General features: G+C 52.2%; 1 protein-coding gene across 2 annotated transcripts in view; it reads right to left on the bottom strand.

The window, feature by feature from the left end:
* Positions 1-1,267: 1,267 nt before the first annotated feature.
* Positions 1,268-13,951, bottom strand: part of SMAD7 (SMAD family member 7) — a 29,259-nt gene continuing 16,575 nt past the window's right edge. For both annotated transcript variants that reach the window (XM_061169904.1, XM_061169905.1), the window contains exon 4: positions 1,268-3,125. In XM_061169904.1, coding sequence (XP_061025887.1) covers positions 2,587-3,125 — 539 coding nt within the window. In that variant the 3' untranslated portion in view covers positions 1,268-2,586. The remainder of the gene's footprint in view (positions 3,126-13,951) is intronic.

Below are 13,951 nucleotides of genomic sequence, written 5' to 3'. Positions count from 1 at the left end.
AAGATTTAAGACCCCCTGACGTAGACACCTAAACAGCCCCATTTTGTGCCCGATTTGAACCTATTTCTTGAATCTAAAATGTGGCTCATGGACTTCCCTGGTGGCACAGTGGTTAAGAATCCGCCTACCAATGCAGAGGACAGGGGTTCAATCCCTGGTCCGGGAAGATCCCACATGCTGCGGAGCAACTAAGCCTGTGCACCACAACTACTGAGCCTAGAGCCCACGTGCTGCAACTACTGAAGCCTATGCGCCCTAGAGCCCGTGCTCCGCAACAAGAGAAGCCCCCGCTCCCTGCAACTAGGCAAAGCCCGTGTGCAGCAACGAAGACCCAACACAGCCCAAAATTAATTAATTAATTAAAAAATAATAATAAAATAATACATGGCTCAGATCAGTGAAAATCCCAGGGGCAATACCAGCAAGTGCCACTGGGGCTAAGCTGGGCTGGGCCAAGGGAATCGAGAACTTGGAAATGTGTTAAGCAGATGCAGAGTAGGGTCTGCCCAGACTCCTTTCAGCCCTCTCCACCTCCTGGAATGCCCAGTACAGAACTTAGCGGACCCAGATCCCTCCCTCCCACCATCAACACTCAGCCCCAGCCTCATCTCTACTCCAGGGCTTCAGCCCTCAGGGAATCTGTCCTGGAACCCAGTGTGGCAGTGACCTTCCTCTGGGAAAGGTGCAGTTGTCTCAGGACTTAACGTAAAGCAAGGAGTCAGCAAGCAGGAACTGGATGGACCCCAAGTTCTTGGGACTTTACCTTCCCATCCTGTCTCCCAGTGCAACCTCCTTCCCCATCATTCAAAATGATATTCCCTTTTTTCAACTTTTCAGGCTTTGAAAAATCAGCTGCCTTTGTAACTCAGGGCTCCCCAAGGTTGACCCATTACAAATTCAGGACACCCACCAGCTGCACCCTAGGGCTCCTGCCTAACAAGAAAGGTGGTATCTGTGTAGGTACGGGTCTTTCTAGGATGCAAGGAAGAGCAAGCTGTTCTGGATGTCTCTCCCTTTTGTGGTCCCACCAACCAAGCTTCCTCCCCATCCAAGCTCTGGGAGACCCCAACTTGTCCTGGATTCTGATGGCTACATCCCGCTGCCCACCCACCAGAAGAAAAAGGAGCTGGAGGACAACATGGAATCAAGTATACATTTTAAAAATTGTTTAATGGAACATAAACTCCTTTAGAAAAACATTCAGCTAGGTGATAACACCCATAGAAAAAAACACCAATCTTGTGTTTATCTTTTTTAATTTGGCATTTGTTATTTGCATTTATATTAAAGCAAAGTGCATCTTTTCTTTATTTTTGTTTATACACATTGCACAATACATAAATAATGATGCTTATAAAACGTCTTTATATTTACAAGTAATAATATATTTATATATAACATAAAATACATTTTTTCTTTAATAAATCTCAGGGTTTTTTTTCAGGAGTCCTTTTTCTCTCAAAGCACTACAATGCTAAATTTCCAATGAGAATGCTTCTCTTGTTCATTTAAACCTTTGTAGTTAGAAAAATAGCTTATGTTAAAGTCTAAACATGCTCATTGAGCTAAGAGCAGTGTCAACGTATCATACGAGTGTATGAGTTGTAGAAGAAACGGAAGAGTTAGGTGTCAGCTCAGGATGGTACCTTGGGTTAAGATGGACCGAATCCTTCTTGGTGGGAAGGGGGGCAGCTCCCCTCGCTGGTCTAACAGCAGAGCTCAACACACAGGCTGCAGAGGGGAGGAAAGTGCTGAGCTGGTTTTCTGAGTCCAGGAAAAACCTGACGTAACCAGGGCAGGGGAGAGGCGGAGGGGCCTGAGAGGGCACTGGGTGAGCAATACTGTGACGGGGCTGCCCCGGCAGCCCTCGGGAAGCCCATCTCAGAGGTATCCAGGAGCAGATGGCCAAAAAAGAAAGACACGACAACGGCAGCAGGGTGGCCGGAGGGGAGTGAGATAGCATGGAAAGACAGGTTCTGGTTCAGCCTCTGGCAGGGTGGCTTCTAAGAAGCCTGCGGACAGGCCAATGTCCTAGAAGGGGAGAGGCGGGATGGGGGCTTCCCCAGGCTGGGGGACAGAGCCTTGCTGCTGGCCGCTGCTGGGACACCTGCTGCCCCACTGTCCAAGTCCAAGGAGCAAGAGGGACACAGCTTGGGAGCGCAAACCTCTCAGCGGTCAACATCCGTAGGAAACGCACAGAGCACACCGCCTCCCCTATCTGCGTACACACACACACTCTCTCTCTCGTACACCCTGACGAGGGCAACGAGGACCCCGAAGTCGAGGCCTGCTTCCCATTTACATTGTGTTCGGTGGTACTGATTTTTGCTTCCCCTTTTCATGCCTCGGTGTTCTGCCAACCATACCACCCACCCCCGCCAAAACCCCAACAATTCTTTTCATAAGCTATTTCTCAAAGAACAAAACAGAACATAAACAAGAACGAGGGGAAGGAGGGGAGAAAAAAAAAAAAAAAAACGACCAAAGAGTTTGCATGAAAAGCAAGCACTCAGGAGGAAAAATATTAGCAGCAAAGTAGTTTGGACTGGGCCCGCTCGGCTCCCGCTCTGTCCTCTCCCCACGTGGCTACCGGCTGTTGAAGATGACCTCCAGCCAGCACGGGCAGCTGCTGATGAACTGACGGGTGTAGCACTGGCCCCAGCCCTTCACGAAGCTGATCTGCACGGTGAAGCCAGTCCACGGCTGCTGCATGAACTCGTGGTCGTTGGGCCGCTGCAGGCTGTACGCTTTCTCGTAGTCAAAAGCCTTGATGGAGAAACCGGGGAACACTTTGTGTACCAACAGCGTCCTGGAGTCCGGGTTGTCCAGTGTGGCTGACTTGATGAAGATGGGGTAACTGCTGCGGTTATACACCCACACGCCATCCACTTCCCGCGTGAGCTGGATGCCACAGCCGATTTTGCTCCGTACTTTCTGCACCAGTTGACTCTTGTTGTCCGAATTGAGCTGTCCGAGGCAAAAGCCATTCCCCTGAGGTAGATCATAAAAGATATCCAGGGAGGGCTCCTGGACACAGTAGAGCCTCCCCACTCTCGTCTTCTCCTCCCAGTATGCCACCACGCACCAGTGTGACCGATCCCCAGGCTCCAGAAGAAGTTGGGAATCTAGAAAACAAAATGGCAGACATGGTTGGTGGTGATGGAGACCGGCCTTTTCCTCTTCCTACCGAAATCAAGATCACACACACCCCCATGATCAGCTTGTCTCTCAGTGCAAGTCAGAAGGAGGGGATGGGGTGCAGGCCGAACAGTCCTCCTACTGGGGCCTGGAAATCTTGACCCAGTGATGCAAGAGCCTTGCCTCTAAGCATGGGGCTTGCTGGGGAGCCTCTTCCCTCCACTCCCCACACCCTGTCAGAGACCCAGGATACCAGCACGTGTGCCCACCTGGCCAAAGGAAGCACCATCGCTGCAGAGCTCAGAAGCCAAGACCACTTAGTAACTTGGCTGGTCCTGGTTTTAGGGCTAGAAAAGGCCTTACAGTTGGATGGTCTACAATTACAGTTCTTTAAACTGGATGGAATCTTGAAGGCCAGCGGCTCCAGCCCCTTGTCATCCTCATGAGAAAACCTGGGCTCAGAAAGCTTGTTGCTCAGGCCCCAGGGATGATGGAACCAGACCTAGACCCCAGGACCACCTGCTAAACAGTCTTTGTGCTTGTTGTCTCCCAGTTATCAGATCAGTGCCTTGGTCATAAGGAGGCGCTATCTGGGGGAAAAAAAAAATTTTTTTTTTTTTTTTTAAAAGGAGCCACTGCAGAGTTTATTCCCCGCCACAAATATTTATTTACTTATTTATTTATTTGGCTGTGCTGAGTCTTAGTTGCAGCATGTGGGATCTTCATTGCCACGTGCAGGATCTTTGTTGCCATATGTGAACTCTTAGTTGTGACACGTGGGATCTAGTTCCCTCACCAGGGATCGAACCCTGGCCCTCTGCATTGGGAGTGTGGAGTCTTAGCTACTGGACCACCAGGGAAGTCCCATATCCAGGAAAAATTTTAATGGACGTGGTTTGGGGTAAAAATATCTATCTTCCTAAAAGAAAAATAACTCTCAGTGTGTCTGTCAGCGGCAGCTCTGTACACGTGAGTTCTGGTAAAAATGCCAAATCACAACCTGCAAGTTGGTGTCAGCCCAGACTACCTTAACTTCCTCCAGCCCAGACAGAAGATGATGTGTTTAAAGTGGGTACCGCCATGCTTGCAGGGCCCTGCTTGCGGCATCTTCCTCTTCCCCTTCCCTCCCTAGAAGCATCTAAAGTCGCTGCCCTGCCCCCTCCTCCCCTGGAGGGCCCACCCCGGCTTTCCTAGACATGCTTCTTCCCACGGGCAGCAGGGGAGGCTGGGGTGATTCTGGTAAGATGACTCCCGAACAGGCGCTCAGAGATCTTTAAAAGCGGGGAGTATGTGAAAGGAAAGGGGGCCCTGGAGGCTGGCATTCCGACTCCTCCAACTCCTCCTTTAAGCTGGAGCCGGCGGGGCAGGACTCAGACTGGGAACCGTAAGTCTCCCCAGCCCAGCCGGGCTGCAGGAACACTGTGGTTTGTGGTGGCAGGGCGGAGACCGGAAGTCTTGTATTTGTTAACGAAAATGGGGAGAGACGGGGGAAGGCCTGGCAGGCGGCAGAGGCGGCCTCCTGCCCTCCCTGTAGTCCCTGCTTCTCACTTACTGGGGTGGGGGGCTTGGTGCATGAAGTTGGGGGTGGTGTGTGATGTCTTTGGGTTTGATTGGCCTTTTTGATTTTGGAACCACTGGGTTTAGAGCCTGGACGATGATGGATGGGTTATACAGCACAGCAGCTGGGGGTAAAGGAGGGCTCGGGTCCCGACTGTCCTGCTGCCCCGGCAGGCTGGGTAACCAGTGCAGCTCAGCACACCAACTCCTTCCAACGTTAACAGGCATGTAAGGACCTGGGAACCAGTCAGCTGCATTAACTTTACAAGGAGGTGTCCCGTGAATAAGTCTGTACAAAGGCGCTCGGTGAGCCACTGAGGCAGCCACAAACACCCACCCTGAGCAGCGGTCGCCTGGTCGCCCCACCTGGCCTTCTCAAATGCCTGCCCCACCAGCTACACAAGACGGGGAAGCTGAGGGCTCCTTCCTCCCCTCAACCACCACCACCCCACCGAAAATCAACACCAGAAACCTGGCCCATCACCCCTGACCCCGACATTCATCTCTGAAGCCCAAGTGTGAAAGAGGCTGTGTGCATGGATATGAGCACACTTCGAGTGTGTGTTATGTGAACGTGTGTTTGCGTGCACATACACAGGAACATATGGAAAAACAAGAGAGGGACAAGAGCTCCAAGTAGAAGGTGAGTCATCAGGCATTAACTTGTTTCTGCAAAGTATCCATCAACTGCTAATAAACTTGTGAGCGCTGGCGATCTTTTGAACCCACTTGCCGAGGGAGTTCAGCTCTGAAGGCTATACCAAAGACCCATAACATCCACGTAAGTAAAAATGCTCTGACGTCCAAGTTTGCCGGGTTGGAGGAAGCCCTCTTCTGGAAGGCACAGGGCGCCCACCTGCCTGCTTGTTTGAGGGGGGAGAGCGTTTCAAAATGTAAGAAGTTCTCACTTATTATCCCAACTCAGGACAACAAACTGGCCTGGAAAGGAAGGCTCAGGAGTCGCTGGGAGGGAGGTTCAGGAGACCCTCAGCGGAGCCTCACAATACTTTGTTTCATGGAGCCCGGCTCCCCTGAAACCTGGCACCGGCCAGAGCATGGGGGTTGGGGGAGTGGGGGGAGAAGGAGGAGGGGGAGGGGAGGGGAGGGGGAGGGGGAGGGGGAGGGGGAGGGGAGGGGGAGGGGGAGGGGGAGGGGAGGGGAGGGGGAGGGGGTGGGAGCCTGAAGATTGAGTTGCCCCTGTGCCAGGCCCACCGGCAAGGGGTAGGGGGCCTTGTCTGCCTGGTGGGCTTCAAGGGGCAGAGGAAGCTGGGTGGGGGCTGGGGCCTGAGGTTGGCCAGTAGAGAGGAGGGGGAATGGGGGGGGGGGGGCGTGTTCTGGCTGGTTTCTTTTTCATCTGTGCGGCCTGACAATGCACCCAGCAATTTGCTGCCAGACATACCCTGGAAAAAGAAAAAGCCTTTTTCTGTTGAGGTTAATGGCCCGGCCCAGATAAACAGCAGCGTGTGGGTGTCCCTGGATGTGAACAAGGCCCCTGAAAGCCCACTAGGTGCCCTAATCTGGGGCAGCAGGACCCCCACGTGTCCCCCCCCATGTCACCCTGCAGTCCCCTAGTGCCCTGATATCTCTTCTCCTTGCTGCTCCTGAACTACACAGCTCTGAGCACTGAAATAGGCTGTCAGGCAAACCCATCACTAGAGCGAAGGCCCCTTTTACACAGCACGCTTCTGGGGGCCCAGTACAATGCCCCAAATTGCCAGTTCAGACTCCGCTCTTTAGCCCTGAAGTACCCGCCGTCTGGGCTCATTTCTAGGAAGCGCTCAGCATCATCTTCAGAGAAGCACAGTTCCTGGAATTGGGCCCACAGCCCACAAGCATCTCCCCACAAAGGTCGGGGCAGACGCTTAGCTCCTGGGGGCTTCCCAGGCCTCCAAGTGAGGAGCTGGGAGGACCCTGCACAGAAAAAAAAAGGCCCCCCTCGTTACAAGGACTGAGGAAGGGTCTTAGTATCCTGGTTGCCGATACTTAACCTCTGAAGGCAAAACTTGCAGTCCCTTGTTAATTTCCCTCAGCTTTTATAACCTTTTCCAGTATTTTCAACAACTTCTCCCTCCTCAGAAAACTGTACGGGGGCCTGTTTTAAAACTGTATTTGTGCATTTTAAAGCATCCAAAAGAAAAGCTGTGTTGTCAAAAGCTACCTAATCAGATGCCTGCTCACAATTTTTTCTTCTTATTACACAATTTTTTCTTCTTATTTAGGGAATTTGTGGAGCAACCCCAGAAAAGTGCTGAATCGGCCTAAAATTCCTTTAAGGTTGTTTTTCCCCCTCCCCTTCCCAATTTCCCTTAAAGCATAAAATCTACCCTTTAAAAGCAAAGCAGGAGGCCATGTGGAGAAGGAGAAGGATTCTGCCTCGTGTTTGCACTTGCATTAGGGAAGACCACTTAACAAGGAGCTCCCTGCCTCGTACAAAGAGTTATTTAATTACCCTGGTCATGAATGAACAGACCAGACCCTTCTAGAAGACCAGAGGCTCGTGAATGAATCTCATGCCTGGGATCGCAATGGCACAGGGTGACCAGACCCTCAAGGCCACATCCTAGGTAAGAGAGGAACTTCCCCCTTTTAAAATTTTTGATCTGAAGATGTGAGGAGATGAAGAAGAAAAAAACTGGAGGGAGGGAGGAAAGGCCAAGTTCAGTGCCTCGATGGTACCACGTCCGGTCTCCAATTTAGGAAGTTGACCATGAGGCCAGAGAGGCAGAACTGTTCCAAAACACCCAGTGGGATTCTGAGAACGCTTGAAGTGAGGCCATCTCACCCTAGCTGTGTCCACACACAGAGGCGGTGCTGATGGGACGGGGGTGGGGGTCCCCAGGATTCTGACTTTTCAGGACAGGGACATACTTGGGAAACGAAGCAGCACAGAGAAAGCCACAAAAGCAGGCACCCGCTGAGTCCAATGTGCCCACTGCCAGGGCGCCAGTGGGCTGGAATAAAAGGCGGGCGGGCAGGGGGCGGGGGGTGTCTCAACCCACTCTCATCTCCGCGAGGCACTTGAATTATAAAGGGATTATTTCTCTTATTTAACATTCTGGTTATCCCATGGTGGGATGGGTCTGCGAGCCCCCTCCCCAGTGGTCCAGCAGAGCACACAGCTGGGGATGGAACCTGGGCAGAAATGGCTGCCTCACCCAGGCTGACGAGGGCAAACGAAGGGCACACATGCAGACCCAGAAGTAAACCCGGCAAGCCTGGAACGCAAACATGGCCACGCCTCGCCCTCTCAGGTCCAGGGTCCTCCCTCCTCGGGACTCCGGCGCCACCAAGGGTTGCCTCATCCTGTCCTTCCCCCTACATCAGTCATCCCAAAGGTTAACAGCTTCATCAGCCCGGCTCCCCACCCTGGTCAGGAAACTGTTCAGAGAGCAACCAGCCTATTTCAGGGACAAGGGCTGAGATAAAAGGCGACTTGGTGCCAACCCATCCCATCCACTCTCATCCCAAGCACAATTAACCAAGTCTCTCGCTGGTCTCTAGTTTTCAGGAAGCAAACACATAAAAACTTGCTGCGGTGTCTGGGCTCAATCTGGGTTCTGGGGTCAGCTCTAATCAGCCATGCTTACAACCTCACCCGGAACACAAAAGATGACGTCAGAGCTGCTCCCTCGGATTCTTGGGGCAGCAAAGACAGCCCTGGGGTTTAGAGCAAGCTACCATGGGGGTTGAAACTAACTCAAAACGCTTCAGGTTAACTCTCAGTTACCCAGAAAATGCTCAGACCCAACCCATCACCACTACCCCCAAGCTCCTGCACCAAATAGATCAGAGAATGAACTCTGGCTGGTAGAAGGCAGGATGGAAAAGTTGGATTTTTTTTCAGAGCTCTGCAACGAGGTTCTCCACTGAGGCGGCTGGACTGGGGGGTGGGCAGGGGGTGCCCCAAGCTCTCCTTCAAAGGCCAAGGTGCTTCTTCAGGTCCCTGGGCCCAACCTCACTCCTCAGCGAGTTCTATCCGCCACAAGCTGACCAGCTATGGAATCAGACACTCCCCCTTCAATCTGCCTCCCATGTCACCTTGGTGGTGACTTGAGCTAATCTCTAAAATGGAGCTCCCAGTACTGGCCACATTGGCATTGTGACAGTTTGATAAAAAGCAGCCAGAGGTCAGGGCCTGGCCAGCAGCCACAGCGGAGGGTCTCAGCTCTTAGGGGCATATTATCTCTTAGGTTCTCCAAATGCTCGGAAAATGCTGACAACTCTTTGGCACCCCCCCTCCCCGCCCCCCAGGTGGGAGAACAGTTCTGGGCTGATACCTTCACCTAACGAGCATTTACTATGTATAGTTCTGTTGAAAGGGGCTCACAGAAAGGGGACCCTGTGAGGCTGCACGGTATTACCATCCCTATGTTAAAGGAGGGGAAATGAGACACACATCACCTGCTGAAAAGAAGAGCTGGGTTCAAGGCCTGAATATTGGCTGGTGTGAGCTGTGTGTGGGCGGCCACCTCAGGCCTCGAAAGCCACCAGTCCTCTCCAAACACTAGAGGGAAAAACAAGTGTCCTTCACAGCCCACTGTGGAAATGCTATGCCTACTGTGGCCCCCGAGTATGGGGTCCAGCTCCCTCGCACCAAGCAAGCCAGGAGTGAAACGGCTTCTTTGCCAGCAAGCTGCTGCTCCGTGACCTTGGCCAAGCGGCTTTGCCCCCTCAGAGTCTCAGTCTGACCAGCCCACAATTGGCGCAAAGGCGGCTGGGGCAAAACAGCCCCATGGGCCCCCTTCTGGCTCTGATGGTCTTTGGCTACACTCTGGGTTTCAGTATTCAACAACACAGGTTCCATTTATTTTTACTACCTTCTGGAGAGTAAGAAAATCACTTTGGGGAGCAGGGCACACTTTTGCATTTCATTCGCAACAATAAAACAAAACAAAATCAAAAGAGAAAGGAGATTTGAGTCAGATTTGGCCGTGTCCATCTCTAAACCAACTTTTTTTTTCATTGCAAAGAGTTACAAACTCGTGTTCTTTCTGTGTTGTCATTCATGGCCCCCAGGAAAAGGTGAGTCCCCAGGGAAGGGTCTCCTGTATCACCATCTTATTTCCAATGCCCACCCACACTCGGTGCCCTGAAGCTTCTCACCCATCATCACCCTCCTTCCTCTTGCAAACTCCCCTGGGCTGACATATTTGGCAGGTCCTGCTAGTCTAGAAGACTGATTCGTGACTGTGCCTTACAAACTGTGATGAGTCATCAGTTACTAGAGCTAAAATGTACTTCCCTACTCCCCCAACGGGCCCCAGCCCCACCTCCTAAAGCCCCTCAAATGGCCCAAGTCGGAGGCCCCCAGCCCAGCAGTCCCTCCTAAGAGCAGTGTTTTGCCATCAGAGAATATAATTGAGGGTAGCGCCGGGGAAGGGGGGGAAGCCACACAAATCAAAAACTCCCATCTGTCTCGCCAGCCGGGCTGACGCGGCTTCCTGTGCCCCAGCCTTCAGCCATGCAAATTATAGCGTGTACCCGGCTGCCTGCCTTCTGAGGAGGCCAGCTCTGCCCAGCTCCGAGAGGCCTCAGAGGAAGGGTGGGGACTCCCAGCCCGGCCAACTCCATTCATAATATTTACAGTAAATGGGCCTCCCTGGCTGTTGGTTAGTGTGCATCCAGCCTCATCCTTTTCAAGTCTGAATTTCAAGTCTCTTCCACCCCAGGGTGCATCACCAAGTTCCCACCGTCGTCGCCCCCCCCCAACTTAACTCAGCAGCTCCCTTCAGAAAGAGGGGTCACACACTTGCACACAGAGCCCCCCAGACCTGCCTGCACGGGCATTATCTGCTCACCTGCCTGCCCCCTGGGTAGGATCCTGGCCACTCCCGGGAAGACATAGCAAGGAGGGGAACATCCCACAACAGAAGGGCGTGCGAGTCACATCTCTAACCCACCCACCCCCAACCCGGAGAGAGCCCAGAAATCCCCCCAAATTCCACGCGTGGATTCCCAACTGGTGGTGCGCGTCCACTCGCAAACACAAATCCAACACAGGAACCTACTCTTAAACCACCAGGATTTTCTTCTTTTTCCTGACCACTTGTAAGTATGCTGGCTACGCGTTAAAGAATCTTAATAAACACAGATGCACAATAAGCCAGTTTCCCGAAAGGACACAACGCCCAGAGGTACAGGACGGTTTTTACCTGGTTCTGCAGGTCTGGGGGCTCTGTGGGAGCAGCTTTTGCTGTGGGTCTCAATTTAATAAAGCCCCCAAGCTGCGCAGACCCTCCAAGCTCCCTGCAAGGTATTCCAGCCCCAGACGTAGGCCCTGCCCCACCCCGTCCTTCACACAGCTCCAGCTCAACTCTCGTTTTTCTGGAGGGTAGAGAAACCATCCGAAGAAGAGGAAAAATCCAGTGAGAAACAAAAGTCCTTTTCATCCCTCCCCTCCCCCAGCTCCCCTTGTTCCATAACAATTATGAAAACTGTTGGATGGGATGGCATTTTGAACATTTACTGCATTCCGGCCAATAAATTCCAACGCTGGATCTGATGGAAAAGCCTTCCCTCTCCGGCCAGCTCCCTGGCTCCGCCAGCTCCCTGGCTCCCCGCCCCCTGCTCACTCCCAGCCCTCATTCCTTCTTTCTTTACAACCCAACACCAGGGCCTGGCCAGGGCCACACTGTACTTACAGGGAAAAACAACAGTATGACAGAGTGGAGACAGTGTGCAGACTGGAAAAGTTAATCATTACTTCTGTCTGCCTCCGTAATCTAATCTCCCTGGCTTTGACACACTCACTGCTCAGCCATCCCAGCCCTTTCACCCCCAAAGCACCCAGGACCTCCTAGGCGTGAGGCCCCCCCTCTCACGGGCCCTCCCACCCCTTAGCCCCCAGTGAGGAGGCCAGGGGAATGAAAGTCCCCCTACCCTGGACCACCGTCACAAGGCCACCGCTGCTCAGTGCTGTGGGCTCCACATTTCAGAGGATTCTGGGCCTCAAATAAATGCGGGCTCCAATCTGGCCTGTATTCCTGCAGAGAGCCAGGCCACCCCTCCTCCGCTGTCCTCCTCCCCCCACCCCATGCCACTCTCCTCTCACTCTCCCTGCCCCAGGGCTCACCCTCAAGTCCACCCAGTTGCCCCATGCAGATCTGTCTATGCAGACACTCAAGTCAGGATGGCCGTGCCTCAAAAAACTCAACACAGAATTACCACATGACCCAGCAATTCCACTTCTGGATATATACCCAGGAGAACTGAAGCAGGGTCTTGAAGAGATACCTGTTCACCCATGTTCATAGCAGCATTATTCACGATCGCCAAAAGGTGGAAGCAACCCAAGTGTCCACTGAAGGATGAACGGATATCTATACACATTTAAAAAGAAAGGCAAGCCTGACACCTACTACAACATGGGTGAATCTTGAAGGCCTTACACTGAGTGAAATAAACCAAATACAAAAGGACAAATACTGTACGAACCCACTCATATGAGGTACGTGGAACGGTCAAATTCATGCCAGGAGCTGGGAGGAGGGGGGACTGCAAAATTAGTGTCTAACGGGCACAGAGTTTCAGTTTCGAAAGGTGAAAAAGTTCTGGGGGTGGATACTGGTGATGTTTGCACAACCACGGGATGGACTTAATGCCGTTGAACTGTACACTTAAGAAGGGCTAGAATGGTAAATGGTATGGATATTTTACCACAAAAAGAAAAAGGCCCTGCCTCTCCCAATGCTCTCGTGTACACCCTGCCTTGAGTACAAGGGATTCCATGGCATGGGGCTGAAGGACCCCTGGAAATGTATGCAAATATTGGTATGCACATGCAATTTTCTGGGGAAAGATTCTTCAGCTTTCACTCATTCTTGGAAGAGTCTGCAAACCCAAAAACTTGAAGAACTACAGTCTTTTTCTTCGCCAGTGGAAGAGGCCATTAGCTACCCACCACCTCCGCAAAAGGGGTCTTATTCTCACACACCTTCAAATCCAAGAACCGAAGATCACAGATCACAGGATTTCATTCAGTACTGCAAGGGACTTGGAGACCAGGTCCAACTGCTTATTTTGTAGATGAAAAAACGGAGGTCCAGGACACAAAAATGGCTCAGTGAAGGCCATGCAGCCAGCTGATGACTGTGCCCCCATCCTCAGCCCAGGAAATCAGGCCAGCCCCAGGGGACTGAAACTTGGAGGGTGGGCGCTTTCCTTCGCACTGTAATTCTCTCCGAGCCCCCTCCTGGGGCATCCGACAAACACTTGAAATGGGGGTCGGCTTCTGAATCTTTGCAAGCCCCCCAAATCCAGGCCTTTTCCCAGGAAACACCGCCCCCCCCCCATCCACAGTGGGCCTTTAACTGTGATCCCACTGAGCTGGAGATGAGGCCCATCTGTTTTTAAGAACTGTATACTGTGCACCCAGATCACAGGAAGAACTCAACTCCTGCTTTTCCCTCTTGGTTACTGATTAATGAGGGGGAGGGGCCGTGCTGGCTACGAGGCTGCCCTGGGGCTGGCAAGGTCCCCAGGCGCTTTCTGAGCAGAGCGGCTCTTCCTGACCCTCTCTAGCCTCAGAAGCTCACTGGGGAAGGAGACCTGCCAACTTCGGCAGGTGACCGCAAGGTGGGAAAGGGTGACTGGAGATGGTAATTTAACCCTCCAGGTGGCAAATGCAGAAAGGTGAGTTTACTGACAGTACAGTCTTTTCTTGGCGTTGTCTTTTTTTGTTCCTGTTGAACGTCCACCCCAAGTTAAAAAGTAAAAAGGCAACACAGAAATGAGCAAACACGAGAGACACCAACAGTCCCTGGCCTGGTGATCTGAGTGCTCGCGTCTGAATGACAGAAACTCCCCATTTTGCAAGAGGAAAACTGGAGTTGAACTCAGTTCTTCCCTTACTGCCCTGGATCAAACCAAAAGCCAAAAGAGCTCTCCCGACTCCACAGAGGAGCAAGGATGATTAATTAAATTAGTGAGCTCCGAATGAACGGAGCCACCAGTAGGCCTCGGGGGAACAGCCAGGGGCAGGATGCGCAGTGAAAATGAAACCCCTTGGTAACTGGGTATTAGATTACCTCCCGTAAACCCACCCACAGGCGGGCCAGAGCTTCACACACTGGCTGGGACCTCAGAAATGAACTTGACCATCAGATTTTAAATTAAAAAGCAAGTGTTGCATCCCCAGATGGTCCTCATGGGAATCAAGCCCACCGGAATTATAAAAGAAAAGTCCAAGTCCTGGGTTTTGAAAATGTCCCACCTCCCCTGTGGCTGTAAAGACATAAATGCTAACATTCCAGATGCC

The sequence above is a fragment of the Eubalaena glacialis genome, chromosome 15 (genome assembly GCF_028564815.1).
Source record: "Eubalaena glacialis isolate mEubGla1 chromosome 15, mEubGla1.1.hap2.+ XY, whole genome shotgun sequence".
Lineage (NCBI taxonomy): Eukaryota > Metazoa > Chordata > Mammalia > Artiodactyla > Balaenidae > Eubalaena > Eubalaena glacialis.
This window is presented reverse-complemented; position numbering and strand designations above follow the sequence as displayed.